The 15251-nt window shown below is 54.4% G+C and overlaps 1 protein-coding gene across 1 annotated transcript in view; it reads right to left on the reverse strand.

The window, feature by feature from the left end:
- Positions 1 to 4455: 4455 nt before the first annotated feature.
- The window catches only part of Dagla (diacylglycerol lipase alpha), a 56610-nt gene continuing 45814 nt past the window's right edge, over positions 4456 to 15251 (reverse strand). Inside the window, exons 11-20 of the mRNA XM_032891596.1 lie at positions 15051 to 15134; positions 14873 to 14950; positions 14206 to 14286; positions 13352 to 13494; positions 12982 to 13050; positions 12599 to 12671; positions 11286 to 11485; positions 10230 to 10359; positions 9584 to 9771; positions 4456 to 7755 (exon numbers count right to left, since the gene is read on the reverse strand). Coding sequence (XP_032747487.1) covers positions 6795 to 7755; positions 9584 to 9771; positions 10230 to 10359; positions 11286 to 11485; positions 12599 to 12671; positions 12982 to 13050; positions 13352 to 13494; positions 14206 to 14286; positions 14873 to 14950; positions 15051 to 15134 — 2007 coding nt within the window. The 3' untranslated portion in view covers positions 4456 to 6794. The remainder of the gene's footprint in view (positions 7756 to 9583; positions 9772 to 10229; positions 10360 to 11285; positions 11486 to 12598; positions 12672 to 12981; positions 13051 to 13351; positions 13495 to 14205; positions 14287 to 14872; positions 14951 to 15050; positions 15135 to 15251) is intronic.

The raw sequence follows: 15251 nt of genomic DNA on the forward strand, positions 1-15251 counted from the left end.
GTACAGTCCGGCCAGGCTCGCCTCACGCTCGCTACCCGCCGCCCTAGCCCGGCCTCCGCCTGCCCCGCGCCCCGCCCGCCGCCCTCAGCGCCCTCTGGCGGTACGCCCGGAGTCGCAACCTCGGGCAGCAGGGAGCTGCGTCGCCTGCAGGGGGCGCTCGACGCGGCGGCGGTGTCTGAGTACTGCATTGCTTTAAAGTCGTTGGGAAGCAACGCGAGGATCAGTCGCTTTTCATTCTTTGCTGGGATAGGTAAGGTTCCAGATTATGAATCTGAGGGTTTCCAGAACCAGATCTCAGAGATGGCTCCTATTCCTTTCGGGACTCACCCTATCCCAGAGAGAGCAACGTGCGGGCACCAAAAAAATGTATTGTGCTAGGCCTGCACGGAGTACCCTGTAGGTGTTATTTCTGTTAATCCTGGCAGGTCTTTATTAAGGAGGAACATAGCCCCCGCCAAACGCACCAAATCGATGTAGGTCTTGCTGTTCTGAAACTCACTGGTTTGGCCTTAAACTCAGAGAGAACTGCCTTCTTCTGCCTCCCCAGTGTTGAGATTAAAGGCATTCGCCACCTCGCCCATCTGGAAGGAACCATTACAATTTGCATTTACAGATGAGGAAACTGAGGCTTAACGAGTGCCCGTCTAGGGAAGTGCTTGTATACAGAACTTTCTGGATTGATGGAAATCAGTGGCAGTGAGCATCTGAAATGTGGCTCTGGCGACTGAGCACCTGACTTCCCAGCTTCGTTTTATTTTAATTATTCTGAGCTTAGTCACATGTGGCCATGGTGGTATTGGGCAGTACAGGTGGAAAAGTTCAAGGTCAATAGGGTTCAGAGTTTAATGAGAGTCACTCTTTATTCCTCAAGAGTCACTTTTTCCCTCAAGACAGGGTTTCTCTGGCTAGCCATGGCTGTCCTGGAACTCACTCGGTAGATCAGGCTAGCCTTAAACTCAGAGGTCTGCCTGCCTCTGCCTCCCATGTGCTGGCATTAAAGGTCTGTGCTACCACCACTCAGAAAGAGTCACACTTACTCTCTGCTGCCCTACCTGATGTTTAATCTGAAATCATATGAGGATGAAGCCATTCCCTCTTTTATTTTGACTCTCACTTCCATCTTGCCCATTACCCAGCATCTCTCTTAACGATTCCTCTGCAGTTCTCCCAAATCTTCATAAAGCAGAAATCAGATTATACCATGCCTTCGATAAAACCAATGGTTTCCCCTTGCACTCCAACATCTAAGCTCTTGCTCTAGTTTCTCAGACCTTCTCTACTTGAAACAATGACCTCAGCTTCAACTGCTTTCTCCGGGGCTCACTAAACCTTTGCTACCAAGACCTTCTGCCATCACCCAAACAGGCCAGGCACACATCTGCCACAGGGTCACGGCAAGTGTTAGCTCAATCTGTGATGGTCGTTCCCAAAAGGCTAGTTCTTCTCAGCCACCAGGCCTCAGTGCACACATCAGTATTCTATCCAAAGCAGTTTACTGCACCTCAGCCTGCCTCGCCTTCACTGGGACGGAGCTTTCCACATAGTTCCCACTATTCTCCTTGAGGAGGGCCTATGAGGGCACTGCTAACTTCAACACCAAAATAATAATAATAATAATAATAATAATAATAATAATAATAATAATAATAATAATATCACGCGGCACAGAGAAGGTGCTCACAAAGTCCAAGTATGAAGAATGGCATCTGCAAACGTCAGAACCCTAGATCTAGGATTCCAGAATCCCAGACCCAGTAAATCATCTCACTACAGAGTGGTTTGGTGCACAACCTCAGAGAACCCTTAGGCATAGGCAGTCAGAACCAGGAAGATTTACCCCCGCTGTAGCACTGTCTGGGAAAGATGAAACCTAGCAGCCTTCCACAGCATGGGGGACACCCCTGTAATCAAGGTACTGGAAAGGCTGGGTCAGGAGGGTTGCAAGTGCAATGCCAGTGGGGGTTACAAAGTAAGGTCCTGTCTCAAAACAACACACACACACACACACACACACACACACACACACACACACACACGCGCACCAACAATCACAGCCCAGACTGCTGGGAAAACTTACTATAAAATCAAGACACTAATCTAGCTAGCCTAAAACTTTTGACTCTTCCTGGCAGTGGCTGCCAAACTAAGGTGAGGTACAAGCCCAGCTTTGCAGGTAGTTGAAACCCCATGAGCTCTCCTATCGCCCCATCTGCCTCCCTCCTTCTCAGTGGCCAGCATGGGGGGAAGGGCAGCCAGAGCCTGAGCTCCAGATGTGGCCCAGTCAGCAGGCTTGTGGTAGCCCTCCGAGGAGGGATTGGGGGAGGGGATGCCTAGGCTGGCGGGTGCCTCACAATGAGGTTTTGTCCCTCTGGGGGCGGTTCTCAGAGCTGCCTCTCTTAGGTATATAGAGTGGGATTTTGCTGGAGGCCCAGCTGTGGGCACTGACCACAGCTCCCTCTTTCCAGCCGGGGCCCCACCGAGGGGGGAGGGGGCCACACTGAGCGCTCCATTCTTTTCCAGCTTATGCATCCAGAGGTTTGTCTCCTCTGCAGACTCCCCTAAGACAATTGTTATTCTGCACTCCAGCCCCTCCTCCAACCAGGGTCAGGTCTGCCTACAGACAATGTGAATACCCAGTCAGACCATGCAACTTTCAAAGATGAATTGATTTCCTGTGCTTGGGACCACTAGAGAAATAGCATCCCTTTGAGATCCCAGCTACCCAAAGATCTTTACTGCGTACTTCACACCTGAGTTCCACACCTAAATGTCTACTGTCTAAGGGTGAGCTGGTGGCCTCAGTATTCATCTTGTCAGTTCCTCAGGGGCTGAGGCTTGAGGGGGGGAGGGTCTGCCATTATCAGGATGATGAACAAACACTTCTTTAAAATCCAGCGTAGCCCTGGGGTTAGTTAGACCAGGCAGAATGCAGGGCCCTTTTAATCTCAAGGAAACTGGTCCAACTCAGGGAACTCAGGCCCTGCCAACACCCCTATTCCACTAGGCCACAGACCAAAACAACAGTCACACCCAGGGCCTCTGGTGTCTAAAGACTCAGGGGAAGGAAGAGGCTTAGACACTATGATGAAGTTGGGGTCCAGGCACAGGTGGGCCTACCCCACAGCAGGGAGGTGCTGGGCTGCTAAAGGAGGCTTTTGTACCGGATTTTGTCATCTGTGGAGATACTCATCAGCTCTATGACTCTAGGCAAGCCACAGTATCTCTCTGGTCATTTGCTCTGCTTCTCCTCCATTACAGCCAGGACCATTTACAGACTAGTAAGAGGGGACACCACTATTAGGTGAGGGTAGCAGGCTAGGAGGACAAATCTCTGGATTTGGTCCTACATCTGTCTGTACCTCTGGTATAATCCAGAGCGGGCTGTTTCCTCTGCTGTTCAGAGGTTGGGGCTTGGGGCGGGGGGCTTCAAGGTCAAGAGTGCTAGCCCCTCATCACGTGGACTGATACTAGACTTGGGGCAGTCTGAGTGGGAAGATGCTCACGGCAAGGCTTGGCTGGGCATCTACACCGGCTCTGCAGGCCAGAGTGGGACTAGTTGGAGAAACAGTGCCCCCTGCTGTGCGGAAGATTCCGGGCCAGAGGCTTGCCGGATGCTCAGCACTGCCTGTCTACCCTCTCCTGCCATTTCCCAGCCCCAGTGCTCTGGGCTGAGGTCTCTGTGGCTGCCCAGATGTTTATACTCCCCCAGAGACACCCTTAATAGAGCTGGTGGCTTCACACTTCCATGCTACCTCCCTGGAATCCCCATTCCTGCCCTAGCTCGCAGCATGGGGTGGGAGGCAGAGGGTGGGTGGACATGATGGAGCCTGGTATTCCAATTGCTGTCCAATTGCTGTTTCAGCATCTGGGGCAGGCTACCTGCTTTTGAGTCCCAGAGTCTAGAAGGGCAAAGGGACTACATGCTTCAAGGGCACAAACCCTTCCCCAAAACATCTCACACGGGCAGGGTTCCACGAGTGTCTGCTCTCACACACGTGGGGACTTCTGCTCACTTGACAGAACTCAGTGCTGTCCTGGGCCTGGATACTGACACGGCAGGACACCAGTGAAAAGCACAGGGCCCTCCCTAACTTAGTGAACTACGCCTGTGTCTGGTTTTTAAGTTTGTATCGTGTTTGTGCACTTATTTTCGGGGAGGTGGTGCATGTGACATGCATGCGGACAGTTCCCTGGGAGTCACTTCTCACCTACCATGTGACTTCTGGGAATGGATCTCAGGTGGTCCAGCTTAATGACGAGTGCCTTGACTTACCTGCTAAGCCATCTTGCTGGCCTAGCACTTACATGTTAACAAAACTTTGGGAGCATGAAAGACTGATCCTCAAGTTTTCCCTTATGTTTTCTGGCTCGTCTAGGAATGGTCTCAGAGGTGCACACTCCCTTACCCTGCTGCCTCCACCCCAGCTGAGGGAGAGAGACCACAGGAGACAGAGGCGTGCTTCTACATTCAGTTTATACACAGCTCTATACAATATACAGAAAACTTTATATACAGATATATTCATAGAATAAGCTATATTAATTTGTCTCTTCTCTTTACAGCGATATTAGTGTGGATCTTTCATACATTAGGTACAAAAGGTCGTGGGAGACTGGCACGTGGAGTGCAGAGGGTGCATGGGGGCCTGGCTGTTCACTACTAGTTGCATATGGAAGTCACCCAGATCCCTGGGAGGACAGGCCAGCACACGGCTGGGAGAGCTTGTGCTGCGGGTCTGGGGGACAGTGTGTGGGGGGTCAATCTGAACTGGGATGAAGGGGGTGGCTCAGACCCCCCAGAGGTGGCATGGAGTGAAGGGAACGTGCATCAGGGAGGGAACAGGGAGGGGTGGGCTGGCCCTTCGTGTCTAGGGCTGAGTCCAAGCCTGCCCCAGCCCCAAGCCTGTAACACAGTATGGCTGCAGTCTTGGGGGTGGGGGGATGTCCCTGATGGCTCAGTCCTGGGCATAGGGGCACACCCCAGAGGGACCCCCCAGACCTACCCTGACAGAGAAAAAGAGTTAAAAGGCCAGACCCACAACTCTCCTTGTGCCAGCTGGGATACTTGCTGGGTTATTCCTCTGATTTAAGATTTTTGTCTAATATTTGAGTTCTAAGAACCAGTGATTTTTTTTTATTGTATTTCTGTGCTAGGCTGAGGCACTGCCTTGGCAGGGGACAGGGTGACCAGGAGTCAGTTGGGGGTGGGGGAGTCACAGAGTAAGGGGAGGCCCAGCTCCCAGGTCTCTGGCCTCATCTGTTAGGGTGGATAGCTATTCAGGCCACCCTAGCTGTGGGGGTTAAGAGTCAGGACTCAGGCCCGGATACCAGTGATCATGAGGTGGTCAGGGGAACCTAGGCAGCTCAGAGAGGTTGGGAGTGGGGCTGGAGTGGAAGGGACCATGCTTCCAAGGAGACAAGGGCACAAGGGTGGGCAGTTGCTTGCCTGCACACCCCAGTGACTGACTTGTCCCAAGTCTTCACTTCACAGGCTATATTCTTGTCAGGTTAGGAGGAGCAGGAGGCAGGCAGCCCTCTGCAGCCCCTTTCCTCAGGAGTGGTGCACATTCATGCACATGCACACACACACCTGACACTACCATGCACAACCTCCCCCTCCCCCCAGCCTGGGGAAAGGGCTGGGCTCCTACCTCCTGAACTGCTTCTCCAAAGCATAGGAAAACCTATGAAGGCCTCAGGCTAACCTGGGACAGCCCCTGAGTCCCGGACCCCTCCCCTTGGCAGTGGGCAGGGGTTTCCAGCCAGGTCCCAGAATACCCTACTCTTGGCCCCTCTTCTTATGGGCAGGACACAGTGGGGAGTTGGAGCCCAGACCCAGAAAGGAGCGAGGCAGCCAGGAGAGCAAGTGGGCAGAGGCGTGTTTGGTTTCAGACCCCAGGGCCCAGAGCTGCCTAGGCATGGTGGGGGGTTAGAAGGGGTCAGGCAGGACACCAAGGAGACAGGGCTTTGGATGCCTTCTTTCCTCCCAGGGCCCTGACTCTGCAGCCAGGGGTGATGTCACAGGAGTGTCCACCACCCTTTGAATGGTCAGAGTCCTGGGAGTAGAAGGTGAGCCAGGAAGCCAGGAAGGGCAGGTAGGCAGGCAGGCCCAGTGGCCAGGACCCATGAAGATAAGGGGCACCAGGCAAAGAAGCGGCATCCCTGACCCCACCTCCCTTCAGGGCCCCTCTGGTCCTCAGGTCCCACTCAGAGGGGACAACTAAACACATGATTGGGAGTTGGGGCTTATGAGCTCAGGATACAACCTGAGCCCAGCCCAGCAGATTCTGTAAACATACCCAGCACTGCGGGCCACCTTGGTGGGGATCACCCCAGGGGGCTGGCCAGCAGGCACCAGATCTGGGGAGAGTGGCCAGGGCAAGGTGCCAACTTGAACTACATGTGAGGACATGTGGGGGTGGGGGCTGCATTCTGCCACGGTTCCGGGAGAGTAGCAGTGACAGGAAGCTAGCTTGCCTAGTGCCATTCCCAGAACAGAGATACCATGCTGCCCACACAGAGGAGTCAGGCCGAGAGGGCTGAGGACTGACCATCCAACCTGAAATCTCCTCCCTGTTACCGAAGCTACCCCCGCTTTTCCCAGACATCTTGGTTCTGGGGGTCCTAGGCTGAGGTAGGGATGTGGACCCCCTGCTCAGCAGCAGTGCTTCAGGGCCTGAGACCATTTGGCCTCTGGGAGCCTCTCCCCACAGCTACTGGGCCCCGAGCGGCCATTAGGTGCCCACAGGGCCTTGAGTTCTGGTTGGGGAGGAGCTGGCGGCCACTGCCAAGTGCTAGCGTGCTGAGATGACCAGGTCATCCTGCTTGGTAGGGCTGGCCCCATGGCCTGTGGGGGTGGAAGTCCGGATCTTGTCTGTGGCCAGACACTCCTGGCTGCTGAGGCCCGTGGGTGTCAGGTCCATGAGCTCCCCTGAGGAGCTGAGTGGGAAGGAGGGTGAGAGTGAGATGCCAGAGGAGGGCTCGGCAGATCCTGCAAAGAGCCTGGGGGGCTTGGGTACCAGGTTGGGCTCAAACTGAGCCCGAAGCAAGATTTCCTGTTGGCTGGGGGACTTGGGGCCCTCTGTGTAGTCACTAGTGGGGCTCTCAGGCACCATCATGCAGTACAGGTCCTGGAAGGAGCTGCTCTTGCTGTCCAGGTTGAAGAGGCTGTCAATGAACTCGGCGAATTCTAGCACCTGAGGGCTGGGCGAATCCCCCAGGCGCCCATTGTGCAGTGCCAGCTCTCCTCGTGGGGCCACCCCACCACCCTCACTGCCACCAGCCGCCTCCTCCTCGTCATTGGCTGCACTTGGTGGTCGCTCAGGAGTCACACCCCCGCTGCCTAGCGCTGCCTCCAGGGGTTGGGTGTCCTGCGAGTGCTTGGACAGACTGTCGGCTGCCAGCAGCTCTGTGCGGGAGCTGAGGGATGGGTTCTCCTCTGGAATGGCTGGGTCGATGTAAAACAGGTGGCCCTCATCACGCTCCAGTACTGCATGGAGGCTGGGTGAGCCTCTGATGCTGCGGAAGCCTGAGGAGCGGCGTGAGTCGAAGCTGTACAGTGACTCAGTGTCTGAGAGGCTCTCCATGGTGGCCAGTGGTGCCCGCCGGGACTGCAGCTCCGCGGCCAGTCGTTCCTGGGTGGACAGCAGCAACAGCTCTACAGGGTCTTGCCGGGCTGCTGAGGCAGCAGCCACTGGGGACAGCAGCCGTCCTTCAGAGAAGCCCTCTAGACTCATCTCAGACTGAGACTTGCTCCTACAGAACGAGCGTAAACGAAGGGTAAGAATCAAACCGCAGATGAGACTTCCCTACTTCCCAGGCTAGAAGGAAGAGGGGACAAAGACAGAACTGCTGAATAGTTTGGGGCAGGGAATCTTGATTTGAAAACTAGCTCAGAGTCTGGAGAGATGGCTCATTGCTGTAAAAAGCTCTGGTTGCTCTTCCAGAGGACCTGAGCTCCATTGCCAGCACTGACACGGTGGCTCACGACCATCTGTAGCCCCAGTTCCAGGAGAGCCAACACCCTCTTCTGACTTCCAAGGGTACCAGGCACAAGAAACACAGGCATACATGCAGGCAAAACACCATACACACGAAAAGAAACTTAAAAATACACAAAAATAAGGGTTGGAGATATGGCCCAGAGTTACGAGTGCTTCCTGCTCAGTCCTGGGTACATGAGTTCAGACTCTACCATCCACGTCAGGCAGCTCACAACCCCAGTAACTCTAGTGCCAGGGGATTCAATGCCCTTTTCTGGCCTCCATGAATGTGTGCGCGTGCATACACATGTGCGCGTGCGTTCGCACGCGCACACACACACACACACAGATACATAGACACATGCACACAGATAAATAATAAAACTAAATCTAAAATATAATAAAATAAAACCAACTCATAAGCTAAGGTAGAAAACAAAAGGCAGAAGCTAGGTGGACAGATACGGAGTCTCTGAAAGGCTTAAAACCCCACCAAAAGCATTAAGATCTCTAGAGGACTCTGGGTCCTATACATCCATACCTATCATGCACTAACAGAAGATTTAGGCATCAAGAGATTGGATGCTCTGGCTCAGTCAGGAGGCCACAGTGAATGGGAGACAGAGGGAAGGACAGAGAGACAGGGAGAGAAAGAGAACAGGGAGGAAGAGGAGAGATTCTGCCACTAACTCTCAGGCCAGCACCTTCCAGAGCCTCGTCCATCCCTTGCTCACCCCAGAGGCCCCTACATCCCCTACATCACAGTCCCCTGCTGGACAGTGGCAGCACACTCTGGAGCTTCTTGGTCTGTTGGGAAGGAGGGGCATTTGGGAAATGGGTGGTTGCCTCATGAACAATGTCAGGGACAGACACTGGGCTCTTCATGGAGACATGTAGCCACCACAGAAACACGAGAGTGTGCGGGCGTCCTCTACCAAGTAGTGACACCAACCCCTACTTCTCAGCAGCTGGACACAGGGCCTGGGAGTCAGGGTCCTAGCAAGGCAGGACAACCTTCCCCCAGAGAAGCCTCTACTCCAGAACCTGTGATAATGTGTGTACACATCTGTGAGTACATTGTGTGCCTCGGTACCTGTGTGCAGCTGGACCACATGTACCTGAGTGCTGTGGGTCTGGCACAGGAATAGCCAATGCGTTTACACGTCTACCTGTCTGCGTGTGCCCATAGCCAGTGTGTTCTGCCTGCCTCGGTGTGTGTCCTATGTGGAGTATTCTGCGTATTTACTAGTAAAGCTTGTTATAAACTCTAAATATAGGCACAGTGTGTAAACGCCTGGGTATATATCTGTTTGGACTAAGTGGGAATGGGAAAATTGGTGTTTGGATCTGGTATTCGTAGGTCTGTGTATGCTCTGAAACCTCCTATCGTACTTGGGAAATTCTGAGCCACTGATTGCAAGGTGAGAGGCAGCAGCAGCAGAGTGAGGTCCTGAGTAGAGATTGGCTTCTGCGCTGAGCACATGGACACAGTTTTGGGAATAGGCATGGGCCCAAGAGGCACAGAGAGCACATGGATGTATGCACACACAGCTATGCAGACCCTGAACTCCCTTGGGGCGCAGTGGGGACGCAGGGCGCACCTGACACTGCTGTTGCGATGCTCTGTGGCAGGCAGCTCCAGAGCCAGCCCAGTGGGCAGAGGTGGCCCCGTGGGCAGCGGCTGTTGCTGGAAGATGAGCTCAGGAGTGAGGTCTACCTCAGTGGGGCTCACCATGACCTTTGCAGCAGAGAGCAGCGCTGTCTTTCCCTTGTTGTAATTCTCCAGCACCTGCAAACAGGATACAGGGCCTGGTGGTAGAGGGGGTGGCCAGCCCAGCCCTGTGGCTTCCCAAACCAGTCTGATGGTTCAGTGGGTCCCCCTGCTACCTCATGGAAGGCCAGGCACTTTCTATGGGATGCTTGTCTTTAGAGAAGCCAAGTTGGAGCACTTTCCTCTTCAATCCTTCAGGCACCCATGAGGGTAGATGCTGTCCCCACTTGACTATACATCTGGTAATGGCCAGCTGGCCTTTAGAACCTCTCAATTCAGTCTTTCTTAGATATAGGCCCCTAGGAATCTTCTAAATTCCCTCCTTTCTATCGTGGAGTAACGTGCAGGTCTTTCTTACTACCAGGGCCAACTGGGAACTGTGGTTGGGCTGGCTAGCATCTGAGTCTGAGGCCCGTCTTTCAGAAGGGATCCAGGGACTCAATCTGAGGGCACCCACTGGCCCTGCCCGCACTCACCTTATTGAGCCCCTCCATGACCACGTAGGGCAGGTGCTCATGGAGCATGGCTGGTGAGATGATCACCTCGTTAAAGGCTTTGTTGTCGCCCCAGATGGCAAAGTATGTGGGCTCCTCCTGCTCACAGCAGCTAGGACATGGGTAAGGAAGAAAGGGGCAGGAGGCTCAGCTCTGTGCACTTGCTTAGGGATCGACAGGCTGATTTGGAGGCCCCCTGTTTACCCTAGGCAGCAGGTGTGTGTTACCAGGCCTGGCTACTTTGCCCACAGCCTATGAAAGGCCTACCTGGAGCCTCAGCTGCAGTCCCTATCAGGTCTCCCATCTGCTCTTGGTCTAGGCTACCTCTGCTATCCCTGGTAGAGCTCAGCTCCCCAGCTTTCTGTCAGCAGGGACAGTCTGTGATAAGAAAGAGAGCCCAGGGCCCAAGACTCTAAGAGTATGAAGCCGAGGGGTCAACCTACTGGCACACTGTTCTTGTTCTTTCCTTGGTTCCCTTCTTGGCCACATGTGTCTGCCAATTAACCCAGGGACACTGAGGTACGAGCTGGCCCAGAGCCAGGTGGTTGCTATAGGCCATCTACTCCCAGATGCTCCCAGAATAGGATTTCTGCAGCCTTGGGAGACACCAGTGAAGGGCTGACAGTAGGTGCAAGTCAGAAGTGGAACACACCTCAGTTTGACCCAGCTGAACCTGCCAGGCTTGGCTGCCTTTGGGTCAGGTCCCTGATTCTGAATCTGGTGAACACATGGGTCTGGCCCTGTACAGGGCAGACAGCGCTGCTTCCTTTGGGGAGACACAGAATGCTACATTCCTCCTGGAGATGGATGTGGACCAAGTGTTTGGTTCCCTTTCCATGGCTAGAAGCTGGGGGAATTTCTCTGGGGTGGGGTCCTGCACTGTTGCCTCCGTCTCTGCCCCAGTTGTGAGTGGCTAACCGAGCAGAGGCTACAGCTCTCAGCAGCCCCTTCCCTGAACCCACACCTACAGGTCATCTACTCCCAGATGCTCTCAGAATAGGATTTCTGCAGCCTAGGCCCACCTTCATCAGCACCTACCAGCACTGTTCAGCAGGGTGGTTATGGACCACATGGATGATACGGCCAGGTGGGTAGAGTGGGGTGCTGGCTGAAAGGGCGATGGTCAAATCACTGGGGTGTGTCCAGAGCCGTGTGCTGGCCAAGGCAGTCACCTCCACCTGATCCTCAGGCAGCTCCGACTTGGGGATACACTTGGTGGCCCCCACGATGATCCGCCACTGTATGGGACCATGGAGATGGGGGACAGAGCTGAGCAGCTCTGGGTAGAATCAGGGGTGCTTGCAAGGAAGGGCTCAACAGGTGAGAGGAGAGGGGTGGTGGTGGGGGCAGTAGCCGGAGCATTAAAGGTCTGTGCCCACCTGAAGAGGTAGTGGCTGAGGTGTACTGTGGCCAGGTGGCCACTAAGGTGCCAAGGACAGGTGACACAGATTTGTAGCATTTCAGAGCTGGCAAGGGCTTGCAAGACTAGCCAAACCCTCATCAGGTGGGTAGGAGACACACCTGGTGAGGGGAGGGATCTGTTCTAGGTCACTGTGCAATGCAGAGGTGAGGCAGGCTTAGTATGACCCAGCTGGACCTTCAGGTGATATGCCTGGGCCCGGCCCTCTGAGAAGCAAACACTGTTTCTCAGGACTAGGTTTTCAGGGAGGCAGCCTCAAAGCTATGCTGACCCCAGGGTCCTTTCTGCCAGAGGGTCACAGGCACCGAGGCTAGGAAGAGTGCATATGGGCAGCAGAAGGAGGGTGAAGACCCACCTAGGGTTGGGGAGATGTCTCACGGGGCACCCACTGATTGAAAAGGACCTCCTACGTTTGGCCTACTCCATGATGCTTGGCTATAAAACTTTGTCCCACCCGACCCCACCTGCCTGGCAGTGAAGGTCTCTGCATAGAAAGGGTTCCTCGGGATTCTCCAAGACCTGCTGCATGTTAGAACAGGCTGGCTCTCTCCTAGCGCCAGCAGAATAGCAGAACAAACTAAGCCAAACGCTCTGCATGGGGTAGCAGACTTCCACAGGTCTGGGCAACCTCAACAGGTCTTCCTGCAGCTCAAAGCACCATGCCTCAGGGACTGCCCTTCTCACACCGCTACGTGTGGGAGAAGCACCTGAATTTCAGTTATGACACCAGCACAGCTTAGAGCAAAGCTCCTTCCACACTGGGCCTCAGTCTCCTCACAATGGCAGGAACTGGATGGGTTGAGCTTGGGTCTGATAGCACGAATCACCTACAGCACAGCTGTGGCCTCTTGCCCTTTGTCCCTGATGAGTGGGGAACAACAAGAGGGACAGCCAGGACTTCCCAGTGGTCAGGGAGCTAGTGGGAGCTCACTTTGGGCTTGGTGCTTCGCTGCAGGACATCCAGAAGCTGCCGGCGGAAACCTTCGAGCTGGGAAAGGCCGATCCTGTGGAAGGGGATGAGCATCAGCCAGGACCAGTCATGGATGAGGAGAGGGGCAGTGGGGGCACCTGGGCCCCAGGGAAAAGATGACAAGTCCACCTGGGGTCATGATGTAGAGGAAGTGTGCAGGTCAGAGAGGCCACTCAGGAAGGTATGGTGCCTGTACCTTCTGTCTTCTCCCCACAAGGCCACCAAGAATGGGAAGGGGGCACTAGAGTCCTTAGGAAGAAGGTGAGGGAGCTGAGTGAGAGCTGTGAGTGCTGAGGAGTGAGGTGAGGCCTTGCTAAGAGACTGCAGCAAGAGGATGAACTTACCTGGGAACAAGGTCTTTGCCCAGAACCACAGCAGTCACAAACTCTTTGGAGTACTCCATGGCATCCTCACTACAAGAGAAGTCAAGGGGAGGGGCTCAGCCCAGAGCAGGGCCTTGGTAGGAGCGGCCCGACTCTGCACCTGGGTCTCGGTTTTCCAGGAGCGCATAGTGCCAGGCTGTGATGCAATTTCTGCCTTTCCTGCCTGTGTTTTACCATAAGACTTGGGGAGGGGGGTGATGTTAAAAGCACCATCCTACTATGGCAGTGCTGCCCTATGCCACCAGTTCCCAGTCCTGGCCAGCCCAAGTCAGCCCTTGACTCTCAAGGGTCCTGGTTGCTCCAGCCAGCTCTGAGGCCCCAAGCTGCTTACCTCAGCAGGCCTCCTGGAGGGGAGTAGGCGAAGCACTTGAGGGTCGGGTACTGAGGGCGCAGGAGGAAGGAGAGAATGGCGGCTGTGCCTGCTCCCAAGGAGTGGCCTACCACAATCAGGCCATAGTGTTTGGTTCCACGGCCCTGGGGGACCAAGAGATGCCTGAGAGCCCTGCCTCAATTTCCCAGTTGACAATGGGAGGATGAGAGGTCTTCTCAGTCTTGGGATCATGCTGTCCAGCATGGATGCTAGGGCTGAGGGAGAGTCAAGCTAGGTCCTTACAGAGCAAAGGCTTAGTGAGACTGTTTTCACAAACTCCTACTTATCTGCCAAAGCAGGTAAGTTCCCTCCTCAAGGAAGCCCTCCCTGATTTTCCAGAAACATCTCCCTCTGTCTTAGGCACTGCCCTCACTCTTTGAGCACTCTGGTGATTATGGTTATAATAATTTGTCTGTCCTTATTCCTCCATGCTAACCACTAGCTACAGTATGAGACATGGGAATGGGGGGCTGGCAGCACCCCCAGGAGTTATCAATATATGGTGCAGAGGCTGGGCTGACTCAGGCTGCCGCCCGGATCAGGTGCAACCTTCTCCCTACTTGTAGCTGTTTTTGTCACTAGTCTGTGATGTGACAAGTGGTCCTGACCACAAGGCTGGCAGAGTACACATTTGGTAACTGGGGTGCAGTGTATGGAGAAAGGATACTTTGAGAAAGGGGGCCTGGGAGGTAGGATGGGGCAGGGTGGAGCCAGCTAGAAGGAGAATGTGGGCGGGAGGGGCAGCACTAGTGTTTGGGGAAGGGGTGCCGCCATTCACCCCTCCTCTCCAGGAAGGGATGTCATAGAAAACTCACCAGGTCTCGCCCAAAGGCCTGGGACAGGACCATCTCCTGCTCCAGCTTCTTCTTGATGTACTCAGCTGAGAGTACCATGCCCTGGGTAGGAGGAACAGAGTGGAGCTGTTGGGAAGCCTCGGGGACCAGAACAGCCAGTGATCTCAGCCAGTGCTCCTTCCATCCCTCAATGAATAGGCTGTGAGGGCCATTCCTTGGGTATTTCCTTGGCTCCATTTTCTCTCAAGATGTATTTATTTATTTTTTTATACAACACTGTAGCTGTCTTCAGACACACTAGAAGAAGGCATCAGATCCCATTACAGATGGTTGTGAGCCACCATGTGGCTGCTGGGACTTGAACTCAGGACCTCTGGAATAGCAGTCAGTGCTCTTCACCTCTGAGCCATCTCTCCAGCCCCCTTGGCTCCATTTTCAATTGCATTTTCCAAATGAGAAAATGGAGGTTTGGAGGGATGTCTACCTGATAGAAACAGGAGTGACATCTCCCCAGCTGTCTGCCCAGATGTTTCTAGGGACAGCTCCTGAGCTCCCCAGGCCTTAGTGGGCAGGCAGACTAAAGCACACCCTTCTGACTGAACTCTGACAACAGAAGATCCCCCTGCTAACCGCAGGTGCTGTCAGGGGTGGGGGCAAAGGTGAGGGAATCTCAAGTTGAGGTTGATACCTTGTGGCCCAACCAGGTGCCTCGGTGTCCCTCCACAGGGAGACGCTCAGCATCTCCTGTCAGGTCGGTCAGGGCATCCTTGGGGAAAGAAAAGGGCAGGCAGGTAAAGGGTGTTTGAGGAGAACAGGCAAGGGCCACAAGTACTGGAGCCTGTGGAGCAGACACATGGGCAGCTTACCTTGGGGGACAGTGTTCCCCGGATACTGATCACCACCTTCTTCTTGTCATGGTCCACAGCTACGTAGAAGGGAGTTTCATAGACCTAGGAGTACCAGCTCATGAGCCTAAGTGACCCCAGAATGAGGCCAGACCATAGTGACGAAACTCCCCATGGACTAACACCTGCCAAAGCCAGGGTCTCTGGAGGTCACTGAGGATT

Source organism: Rattus rattus, chromosome 2 (assembly GCF_011064425.1).
Source record: "Rattus rattus isolate New Zealand chromosome 2, Rrattus_CSIRO_v1, whole genome shotgun sequence".
Lineage (NCBI taxonomy): Eukaryota > Metazoa > Chordata > Mammalia > Rodentia > Muridae > Rattus > Rattus rattus.